The sequence below is a fragment of the Heloderma suspectum genome, chromosome 4 (genome assembly GCF_057233095.1).
Source record: "Heloderma suspectum isolate Gila_16-S chromosome 4, 16-S_ref, whole genome shotgun sequence".
NCBI classification, from domain to species: domain Eukaryota; kingdom Metazoa; phylum Chordata; class Lepidosauria; order Squamata; family Helodermatidae; genus Heloderma; species Heloderma suspectum.
The window spans coordinates 174,277,688-174,289,862 of NC_139461.1; the positions used below are offsets into that span (position 1 = coordinate 174,277,688).

The following is a 12,175-nucleotide window of genomic DNA, read 5'->3' on the forward strand; positions in this document are numbered from 1 at the left end:
ACTATTATGTGCATATAATTGAAATAAATGCATTTCTCCCCCTGACTACTCCCGTCTCCATCTCCCTATCCCTTCCTTTGTTGCAGCCCATGTGTCAAATTTTAGATAGTAAGTTCCCCAGGGCAGAGATCTATCTTCTTATACTATCTTCTTTATAAAGTGCTGTGCACACTGATGGCATCATCATCAACCTTAGTAGAATTTCCATGTCAGTTGCTGGCCTCCCAATGACTAGTGGGAGTAGGATAAATTATGTAAAATAAGCATATCTGAGCCCGTGTGGTGTAGTGGTTAGAGTGTTGGGTTGGGAGATCCAAGTTCTAGTCCCCACCTGGCCATAGAAGCTCACTGGGTGACTTTGGGCCAGACACAGACTCTCAGTCTGACCCACCTCACAGGGTTGTTGTTGTGAGGCTAAAATGGAGAGGAAGAGGATTATGTACACCACCTTGAGTTCCTTAAGGAGGAAAAAAGGCAGGATATAAATGTAATAAATAAATAAGTTTGATTTGCATAATTTCTACAAGAGAGGTCAGAACATTCAGCTTCTGTTGGCACAAGACGTTGTGCAACACAGATTTTTCTTTTAATTTTAAACTCAGATTACTTATAGCTCCACACTTATTGACCAAGCAGGAACTGTCTGAACTGAAGAACATCATAAACTAAGATAACATCCCATTACTTGTGCGGGGTACCACATGCTATCACTCACTTTTCCTTCTGGTAAGCTACAGCTCCTCGCTGGAAGTAGGCCACTGCTAAGTGTTTGTCATTGTTAGTGCTTCTGGTAAAGGCCTGAAAGAAGCAGAAATTAGTAATACATGAGGCTGATTTCTGTTGCGAAGAGTACCCCCACCATATACCTTGAGCGGCTCGCGATTCTTGGATTGCTTGCTATGGCTAGTACAAACCTCAGATCGGGCCTACACAGCTTGTGACTCATCACAAAATGAGCCCCCTAGTTACGTCTGGTTGCCCAACGGACTCAATAAACCTCAATTTTTGATGCTAGTTTGGGAGCAGGCTGGGCTGGCCCAAGACATTTTTCTGCCTGAGGCAAAGATGCCCCCCTTTCCACATTCCAAATACAGAATCCAACTAGACTAGCAGTTGAATTTTCCTTCAAGCCTAGTAATGGACCAGTGTCCTCCCATCACACCCAAGGGCAGCAAGCTAGTTTGAGTGGTGCAGGGCAGACTGCGTAAGCACACACAGCTCTTTCCCCAGTACCTTGCAGCTCCGTGCCCCCCAGCATCTGGTGCCTGAGGCAGTCCCCTCACTCTACCTAGAGGCAGAGCCAGCACAATCTGGGACTGCCAAAACGTGGGAAGGGCTTAACAAGCAGCTGGCATATCATAATCTAGGGTCACCAACCAACTACTGTTCTGCTAGTCTGGCTAATTACAAAAGCAATGTTCTCTCAAGTAACCAGTACTAGAGTCAGCAATGTCAGGGTCTGACAGTTCTGTTAGGCTCTAGTACCCACTGTTAGCAGAAATACAGAAGTAGCTGAATAAGACTGCCTTTACATTAAAGAAACCTGCCGCAGTCCTCCCGTTCTGGAGCCTTTCTGCATTTATCACAGGCTCCCAGACAGCGACCACATGATTGCTGAGAGAGGAAGCTTTTAATTTGCAAGGTTCCATAGAACTAAATCCCCTTCATGGATCACTGCCTTGTTGTGGCGAAGGGGCTTGCGTAACTCAGTGAAGCCATAAGCTATGCCGTGCAGGGCCACCCAAGACGGACAGGTGACAAAATGTGGTCCACTGGAGAAGGAAATGGCAACCCACTCCAGTATTCTTGCCAAGTATTCTTGTGATACATGGAACGTATCACAAGGCTAAAAGATATGATGCCGGAAGATGAGCCCCTCAGGTCGGAAGGTGTCCAATATACTAGTGGGGAAGAGCAGAGCGTATTTCCAAGTAGCGCCAGAAAGAGTGAAGCGGCTGGGCCAAAGCCAAAAGGACATGCAGCTGGGGATGTGTCTAGTGGCGAAAAGAAAGTCTGATGCTGTAAAGAACAATATTGTATAGGAACCTGGAATGTAAGATCAATGAATCAAGGTAAGCTTGAGGTGGTCAAACATGAGATGGCAAGACTGAACATCGACATCTTGGGAATCAGCGAACTAAAATGGACAAGCATGGGCGAATTTAATTCAGGTGACCATTATATCTACTACTGTGGGCAAGAATCCCTTAGAAGAAATGGAGTAGCACTCATGGTCAACAAAAGGGTGGGAAAAGCAGTACTGGGGTACAATCTCAAAAACGATAGAATGATCTCAGTACGAATCCAAGGCAAATCATTCAACATCACAGAAATTCAAGTCTATGCCCCAACCACTGAGGCCAAAGAAGCTGAGGTTGATCGGTTCTATGAAGACCTACAAAACCTTCTAGAACTAACACCAAAAAAAGATGTCCTTTTCATCATAGGGGATTGGAATGCTAAAGTAGGAAGTCAAGAAATCACCGGGATAACAGGCAGGCATGGCCTTGGTGTACAAAATGAAGCAGGACAAAGGCTCATAGAGTTTTGCCAAGAGAACACGCTGATCATAGCAAACACTCTTTTCCAACAGCACAAGAGGCGACTCTACACATGGACATCACCAGATGGTCAATATCGAAATCAGATGGATTATGTCCTTTGCAGCCAAAGATGGAGAAGCTCTATACAGTCAGTAAAAACAAGACCTGGAGCTGACTGTGGCTCAGATCATGAGCTTCTTGTTGCAAAATTTCAGCTTAAATTGAAGAACGTAGGGAAAACCACTAAACCATTCAGGTATGACCTAAATCATATCCCTTATGAATATACAGTGGAGGTGAGGAATAGATTTCAGGGATTAGACCTGATAGACAGAGTGCCTGAGGAACTATGGACGGAGGTCCGTAACATTGTTCAGGAAGCAGCAACTCAATCCATCCCCAAGAAAAAGAAATGCAAGAAAGCAAAGTGGCTGTCTGAGGAGGCTTTACAAGTTGCTGAGGAAAGAAGGGAAGTGAAAAGCAAGGGAGAAAGGGGAAGATATATCCAACTGAATGCAGAGTTCCAGAGAATAGAGAGGAGAGACAAGGCCTTCTTAAATGAACAATGCAAAGAAATCAAGGAAAACAATAGAATGGGAAAGACTAGAGATCTTTTCAAGAACATTGGAGATCTCAAGGGAACATTTTGTACAAAGACGGGCATGATAAAGGACAAAGAAGGCAGGGACCTAACAGAAGCAGATGAGATCAAGAAGAGGTGGAAAGAATACACAGAAGAACTATACAGGAAAGATCTGAATGTCTCTGACAGCCATGATAGTGCGGTCACTGAACTTGAGCCGGACATCCTAGAGAGTGAAATCAAGTGGGCCTTAGGAAGCATTACTAACAACAAAGCTAGCAGAGATGACAGTATTCCAGCTGAGCTATTTAAAATCCTAAAAGATGATGCTGTTAAAGTGCTGCACTCAATATGCCAACAAATTTGGAACACTCAACAGTGGCCACAAGACTGGAAAAGGTCAGTTTACATTCCAATTCCAAAGAAGGGCAATGCCAAAGAGTGTTCAAACTACCGCACAATTGCGCTCATTTCACATGCCAGCAAGGTTATGCTCAAAATCCTACAAGCTAGGCTTCAGCAGTATGTGAACGGAGAACCACCAGAAGTACAAGCTGGGTTTCAAAGAGGCTGAGAAACTAGAGACCTAATCGCCAACATTCGCTGGATCATGGAGAAAGCAAGAGAATTCCAGAAAAATGTCTATTTCTGCTTCATTGACTACGCTAAAGCCTTTGATTGTGTGGATCACAACAAACTGTGGCAAATTCTGAAAGAGATGGGAGTACCAGATCACCTTACCTGTCTCCTGAGAAACCTGTACAAGGGCCAAGAAGCAACAGTAAGACCCAGACATGGAACAACCGAGTGGTTCAAAATTGGGAAAGGAGTACGACAAGGTTGCATATTGTTGCCCTGCTTATTTAACTTATATGCAGAGTACATCATGAGAAACGCCAGTTTGGATGAATCACAGGTCGGAATTAAGATTGCCGGGAGAAATATCAACAACCTCCGATATGCAGACGATACCACCCTAATGGCAGAAAGCGAAGAGGATCTAAAGAGCCTCTTGTTGAGGGTGAAAGAGGAGAGTGCAAAAGCTGGTTTGAAACTCAACATTAGAAAAACGAAGATCATGGCATCTGGCCCCATCACTTCCTGGCATATAGAAGGGGAAGAAATGGAAGCTGTGACAGATTTTATTTTCTTGGGCTCCAAGATCACCGCAGACGGTGACTGTAGCCATGAAATTAAAAGACGCTTGCTCCTTGGGAGGAAAGCTATGGCATACCTAGACAGCATAGTAAGAAGCAGAGACATCACCTTGCCGACAAAGGTCCATCTAATCAAAGCTATGGTTTTCCCAGTAGTAATGTATGGCTGTGAGAGCTGGACTATAAGGAAGGCTGAGCGCCGAAGAATTGATACTTTCGAACTGTGGTGCTGGAGAAGACTCTTACGAGTCCCCTGGACTGCAAGGAGGTCAAATCAGTCCATCCTAAAGGAAATCAACCCTGAGTGCTCACTGGAAGGAGAGATACTGAAGCTGAAGCTCAACTATTTTGGCCACCTAATGCGAAGAGAAAACTCACTGGAAAAGACCCTGATGCTCGGAAAGATTGAAGGCAAAAAGAGAAGGGGACGGCAGAGGATGAGATAGCTAGACAGCATCACCGATGCAATGAATATGGACTTGAGCACACTCCGGGAGAGAGTGCAGGACAGGAAGGACTGGAGTGCTATAGTCCATGGGGTCACAAAGAGTCGGACACGACTGAACGACTGAACAAAAACAACGATATAGAACTCAATGAAACTGCGCCATCTAGTGGCTGCTTTAATCACATTACATTCCAAGTTTTAAAAATAGTTCATTAGTTCCAGATCTATCTGAGATGGAATAACTAGGAAATACCTCCGAATGTGCCCAGGAGGTTAACGACATCATGAAAAGGACCCACAAACGTCTGTGAGTGAGCAAGCTCAATAGCACGATAAAGGCTCCATGGAAAGGAGCCCATAAGCATAGACTTAGAATCATAGGGTTGGAAGGGGCCTACAAGACCATCGAGTCCAACCCGCTGCTCAATGCAGGAAGCCTGATTCCCAGGAGGTCTCCCATCCAAGTACTAACTGGGGCTGACCCTGCTTAGCTTACAAGATCAGAAAAGATCAGGCGCATCCAGCCCTTTGCTTGCAGACTGAATTCAGAAAGTGAAGGACGTGGCAAACTTTACTGAGTCATAAACAGATAGTCCCCTGCCTAAGCAGCCAGGAGTATAAAACAGCAGAGCAAATCAGGCCAGGCTTCTAACAGAATTAAAACACTACTACTACAGAACATAGTGAACATACTAGTCTTTCTTTACACAGAAAACCCAGGCTTCTCCAGAATTATTTCACGCCACCTGGCTGCTAGGCAACATCCCCCCTCCTCATTGCTTGTCACCCTATTTGCACCCAAGGCTTTCTTCACATAGAGCTTTTATCCTGCAATTGAAATTGCTCTCTCACAGAAGTTTGCAGGCTCTTTACATGACACCGTAATCATTCAAGGCGTCTCCTGCACTAAATGCCCTTTGTTCTGTTTTTAAATAGATTGCAGATAATGAGCTATCAAATTACCCCATTGTGTTCCGCTTCAGTTTCCTCTGTGAAAAGACTGGAAGCCGCAGGAAGAGGAGCGAGATGAATGAAAGATAATTAAAGACTCAGATATGGGGACAAGGAGGGGGAAAGGGGAGGGGGGAGAAAGGGAGTCTTGTGCTCCTGCATTTAAAATGGAAGCAGAAAGCCCCATTTTAAATGCAGGATTTTAGGCTGGTGTAGAGATGCCCCAAGGATCTCTGATGTGCCCAGAGCCATTAATTAGCTCTGCATTCAGAGTGACCCCTGTCACTTCAGCTACTAACTAACTTCTGTAAAAAACAAGGACAAATTAACCCTTAGGTTGCACCTTCATTTGGTGTGATTTCCTGCCATCACTATTCCAACATTCACAGCCTGATAGGTTTTCCCCTTGCCCCACCTTGATCTGCTAGATACCACCCAGAGCCCACCAGGGGAGAGGCAGTGTTTTTGAAATCAAAACAAAAAAACCACCCCTGCCTGACTGGTGAGCTAAATTTTGGTAAGTGGGTCACAAGTGCAGGCCTGAGCTTACAGGTTGTCCTCTGAGTTTGGTTTGAATCTCTGGTATTACACTGCACAATACATTAAGTTTCCCTTGTGCATTTTCCTATTCTTTTAGAATTTGTTTGCTCTGAAACCTTTACTGCAGCCCACTTTTATAGGGTTGGATCCAGTGTGGTTGATTCACTAGATCAACAGCACTGGCGGAAGTGGACTTCCCTGCCCCCTCCTTCCCATGGCAGCCCCTCGAAAATGCTACAAAGAGGTTAGGAGACCTTGTTGAATACAATGAGCTATGGTGTGTGGGAAGGGGGGATCCCCCCAAACCAGGCAGAGGGACCTTCCACAACCGGAGCTCTTTCTCTTGTGGAAGGAAGATCCTGGATCCAACCCAATGATTGTAGTGCTATTGTTTGACCATTGTGCCATCGTGGCCTGATGATTCACCGTTCAGCTCCTGCTGAAAGATTTGTGAACTTGACACACCTTTTGTGCTAGGCAGTAGGGACAAAGACAAGGTAGGACACATGAACAGGTCAGCTTGCCCAACATATGGCCAAGAACAGGGAGGTCTGTGTAGATGGATGTCTGTGTAAATGAAAGGTTCAGTTTGTCCTACACTGTTTAAGTGCCTTTCTCAATTACACGGATTGAGTTGTGGTGGACTGCACCACTTCAGGCTGCAGGTGTGTGTATGGGGAGGGTGGATATAACATAACTTTGAATGCTCCCCCATGTAATCATCTCCCTGCATGTAGTAAGCTAGGACATCAGAGAGAGGGCTACATTAAACCTTTTCCCCTAATCCTTGTTTACTTCATGCAGGGAGATGATTTTTAAAGTGGGGAAGCATTTACCTGCAGCACAAAGTGGTATTCTCATTCTTTGTAATGCATAGAAAAATACCTGTCTGTTTTATTATTTCATTTCAAGCTTTTTTAGCCTGCTCTTCAGCCAAAAAAGGCTCCCAAATGGCTTACAGATATCAGTGGTAAGACAATTCCTGCTCTGAGGCTTGCCATTGACAAGACACAACATACAAGGAAAAGAGGGGGTGGGGGGAGAAAGAAAAAAAGCAAGCTTAGGCACCAGTTCTTAAAGATTTCAGCGTAGATACTCCAGGCACTTGCTATTAAGTCCAATGGCAGAACACAGGAGCACTGCAAGTTGGATAGCTGAGGAAATGTTTAACTGAAGCCCAACATTTTCTCAACTATCTAACTCGCAGTGCTGTTGTGTTCTAGCACCTGGCTGGGGTCCCCTCCTTCAGTCTGCTGTTCAGTCCCTGTTCTGGCACCTGGGGGTCCCCTCCTCCAGTCTGTTCGGTGATTCGGCGCCTTCCTTCTTTCGTGCTTCATGTAGTTAAATCAAGTGCAACTCAGAACTGACCTAAAAACCAAGATGAGACTAGTGTGTTTTCATCTGTTTTATCTCTCCCTGATTGTTCTGTGGATGAATGCTCAGTTCCTGCACCCACCCAGGCTTTACCGGTTGGTTTTGTTGAGCCACCAGCAGGGAGGATTCTACAACTTTAGCTGGCTACTTACCTGCTGTGCCTCATCCAAATGTCCCATGATCAGGTGGATGCAGCCAATGTTAAAGCAGATTTTGGAAGAAGGATTCTGAACTGAAGAGAAGGCTTCCAGGGCTGCCACCCAGTCTTTGCGATCTGCTGCAGCCACCCCCTCGCTCCAAAGCCGGATGGTCTCGAGAAGCGACATGACAATGCTGGAATCCTGAGGTAATTCAGGGGCCGGTAAGGATCCTCACACCGCTCCTTGCCCTGGCTTTGTCTCAGTCCCTCAGGTGCTTTCCTCTTGCACATACAGTGAATCCTTGCGTAGTTCTGCTGTCTCTGTCCCTCTGAGAGCTCTTCAGTGTCGCAAATATACAAGGAAGTGTCCCCACAACTAATAACAGAAACAGGCCAGCTCCGAGAGGGGAAGTAAGTCACGCAAGCTGGTTGAAATGAAGCCGTTTTCGAAACAGAATACTCTCTGTGAACTTCTGGTCCCGCCTGTCATAATTTCTAATGCTGACTCCTCGTCTTGCTGCAGTTATGGCTTCTGTTTTTGGAATTTCACTTTCTAGAGAGGCCTTAAAAAAAAAACCACGAGGACTGCCTCAACAGAATTTTCCCTCCTCCTGGTGACTCAAGAAGACCTGTGCTTGATGACTTTGGGAGTGAGTGACTGGGTCAAAGCCACCCACCCACTGAGTAAAAGCCATTGAGGAGGGAAGTCTGTACTGTTGCCCAGTTGAACTTGTCTCTATCCATAGCTTACCCTGTTGAGTAGTTAAGAACACAAGAAGAACCCTGCTGGATCAGACCAAGGGTCCATCTAGTCCAGCATTCTGTTCACAGACTGGCCAACCAGCTGTCGACCAGGAACCCATAAGCAGGGCATGAGCGCAACAGCACCCTCCCGCCCATGTTCCCCAGCAACTGGTGTGCATAGGCTACTGCCTCTGGTACTGGAGGTAGCACATAGCCACCAGGACTAGTAGCCATTGATAGCGTTCCTCCAGGAATTTGTCCAACCCCCTTTTAAAGCCATCCAAGTTGGTGGCATCACTACATCCTGTGGTAGTGAATTCCATAGTTTGACTATGCGCTGTGTGAAGAAGTCCTTCCTTTTATCTATCCTGAATCTCCCCCCGATCAGCTTCGCGGGATGACCCCAGGATCTAGTATTATGTGAGAGGGAGAAAAATGTCTCCCTATCCCCTTTCTCCACACCATGCATAATTTTGTAGACCTCTGTCATATCTCCCCTTACCCTCCTTTTTTCCAAGCCAAACAATACCAGCAGTTTTAACCTTCCCCCATGGGGGGGAGGGTTAAAAGGCTCTGGCCCCTTGATATTTTAGTTGCCCTTTTCTGAACATTTTTTTCCAGCTCCACAATACCATTTTTTAGGTGCAGTTCCAGTAGACACAATTCCCTTCATCTAGTGGTGGGTCATGCAGAGGACGGTTTGCTCAAGATTGTGGAACAAGTATGGAAAATAAGGAGTGGCTGGATTTACAGTGATCTCTTCTCAGTATTGGTAGGCAGCCCACAGACACTGTGGCCTGTTTTTCACTATCAGAATTATAGCATTACACGTTACTGTGCTGGAATAACATGGTCAACATGGAATGAGTGTGGCCCCAATCTCAAAAATGGCATTGATTTTTCCGTATCTCATAAATAAAAAACTATCAGTAGCTTGCCTGGGCGGGTCCTGTTTCTTCTTCTAATTGGAGCCACTTCACATAGATATGCCAAGTATAGGTGTTAAGAAGCTGGAAAGTACAACAACTGAGAGCCACACCAATTCAAAGCTTATCTGCCATCTGTCAGAAATACTGTTATGTGGTGTCAAGTCCGGGGATGATCCGTTCCCTAATCTTTTGCTTAGCTAATAGCTGAGGGTGCTTCCTTAATGGACAGCCTATCTTCAGAGTGGGCTTGGAGACCAGTGTTTTGTGTGTGGGGGGATGGGGGGTGCAGTTTGCAGTTGCCGTGTAGCTAGCAAAAGAGAGACAGATCTGACTTTTGCAGCTGGTTGGAAGGAGGAATTGTCCCAGCCTCCAAGTGGGTGCCATTTCCTTTTTGGGTTACTGCTGCTGGTTGACAGACTCTTTCTTTCTCAGTGCCTGTTTCCCTCTTCATTCTGAACATGTCTATTTGTTAATAAGCAGGTATTATAAAAAGGCCACTAGTCTCCAGTGCATTCTCATCCCAAAGGAAAATAAAAGCCACTGTGTGCCCCTGGAAAATTCTCATTGCTGTGGGAAATTACAAGAATGTAATCATTAGACTATATCTTTCTAAATCAGAGAAATTCTGAACTGGAACCCATATCACTTCATGTGATATTGTATAGTTCATGGATAAGCAACCCTGTGCCCTCCAGATGTTTTGGACTCCGATTCCTATAAACTCCAGCCAGCATCACCAATGGTCAGGGAGTTGTAGTCCAAAACAACTGGAGGGCACCAGATTCCCTACCTTGGGGTGGAAGGGCAAGATTTCCAGTATTGTTCATGTGGTTCTGTAAAATCACTCTGACCATGTGAGAAACTGCTGATGAGGACTATGCTTGACTGAAACCTTCAGTGACCCTAATTCATATTAAAACCCAGCTGTACCTATGTTGCTTCACTATGGTTGAATGACTTGAAAGCTATAATAATAATAATAATTTATATAGAGATCTTTATTCAAAACACATCCTAATTCATATACATCATTATTATATTTGTATCACACCGTTCATCCAAGATGTTTAGTGTGGTATACACAGTTCTCTCTCCCTTCCCATTTTATCCTCACAACAACCCTGTGAGGTAGGATAGGCTGAGAGATACTGATTGACCCAAGGTCACCCATTGAGCTTCATGGCTGAGTGGGAATTTGAACTTGGGTCTCCCCAATCTTAGTCCAACACTCTGCTACACTCTACTGGCTCTATGATTACATTATTTCAGTAGTCCTTACAACAACCCTGTAAGTTAGGCTAGTATTCCTATCCCCTATATTGCAGATTGGAGAACTGAGGCTGAAATAATAGTGAGTTCATGACTGAAGTGAGATTTGAACCAGGGCTTACTGCTTCGGAGCTCAAGCTTTGTTGCTAAATAACATGCTGTTTTAAATAATGTTTTGCTCAATCTGACGCAATCCTTTCTCATGAGGCAGTAACTCTTCCTTCTCCTTTTCTTCCTTTGTGGTTTCCTCCTGCATTCAACAGAAGTCCTCTGAGACTGACACCATCTATCTGACACATTTCCTTCCAAAAATCATGACGCCACTGGAAAGAGAGAAATCTGTCCGGTGATTGGCAAATGAGAATCCCATGGACAAGGTTCAACCACAGCTACTCATGAACAATCCACCCACCATCTGTCTTCCATTTAGCTGGGAGAAGGATAACAGCTCTAAATGCGTTGTTAGGTCACATTACTGTCTCTAAAGCAACTTCTCTAACATTGTACCTGCTTGAAACTGCAATACGTTTAGGTAGGAGATGCTAGGTTTGCCTGCCCACATCGTATGGTTGCTAATTTGAGCAGGACCACCTCCATGTTTCAGAGGGTCCTTGACAACGTGTTCTCTGGTGCACCCTCCTACATTGGAGGGCTCCCTTGGGCTTCCCAGCCAGTAGCGGAGGAGCAGCAGCACTCTGAAGGTGGTCAGGCCCCACCATTTAAATTTCCCAAGTGCCTTGGAGCACCTGACATCACATCACTCCATTGCATGCTGGGCAATTAAAACAGTGGCTCACAGATGCAAAGGGCCAGATTTAGGGGTGGGCGAGCTGGGTGGTCGCTAGGAGTGCCAAGTTGAAGGGGACACCGAGCTGAATTGAAGGGGGTACCAAGCTAAGCTGAGAGGGGTGCCAAGCTGAGCTCAGTGGCTGTGTTTTTTTAGTGTACTATCTGCAGTGAGCTAGGGTGGCGAAAAGCTAGTGTCTGTAACTTTTCTTTCAAGGTTCTACAGGTTGTTTGGGCACTAACTACAGAAATGATCTTTCTTCAGTTAGCTTTAAAGTATGTTTCTTTTTCCATTTCAACTTTGATGTCATTTGTGCTAGGTAAAAATCATCTTTACTTTGAGGCAAGGGTCTCCTTCACATGGAGCTTTTATCCTGCTATTGAGATTGCTCACTGGTGGAAGTTTGTGGGTCCTTTTCATGATGTTGCTAACCTCCAGGGCATATCCAGAGTTATTTCCTTGGGCGTGTTTCCAGCTATTGGCTTCACTTTGTTTGCAACTTTGTTGTGATGTTTCCCCAATCGCATCTTCTCTTTTTCCAGTTTCCACAGTCCTTAAAGTCCCAGCTTATCATTGCTGTAGCCTGGGGCTCTGTGCTGTTTCCACTGATCTCTAATCAAATTATTTTCTCGGTGGCTGGGTGGAGTCTGAGTGGAGTCTGGGTTGGGTCTGATTACCTCATCAGTGTTCCTGCCTCCTCAGCTGTGTTTC

At 45.3% G+C, this 12,175-nt stretch overlaps 1 protein-coding gene across 6 annotated transcripts in view; it reads right to left on the minus strand.

Annotated features, from left to right (window-relative positions):
• The window catches only part of NCF2 (neutrophil cytosolic factor 2), a 30,200-nt gene extending 22,115 nt beyond the window's left edge, over positions 1 to 8,085 (minus strand). For all 6 annotated transcript variants that reach the window (XM_084851340.1, XM_084851339.1, XM_084851338.1 and 3 more), the window contains exons 1-2: positions 7,749 to 8,085; positions 716 to 798 (exon numbers count right to left, since the gene is read on the minus strand). In XM_084851340.1, the coding sequence (XP_084707466.1) occupies positions 716 to 798; positions 7,749 to 7,922 (257 nt within the window). In that variant the 5' untranslated portion in view covers positions 7,923 to 8,085. The remainder of the gene's footprint in view (positions 1 to 715; positions 799 to 7,748) is intronic.
• Positions 8,086 to 12,175: the final 4,090 nt, after the last annotated feature.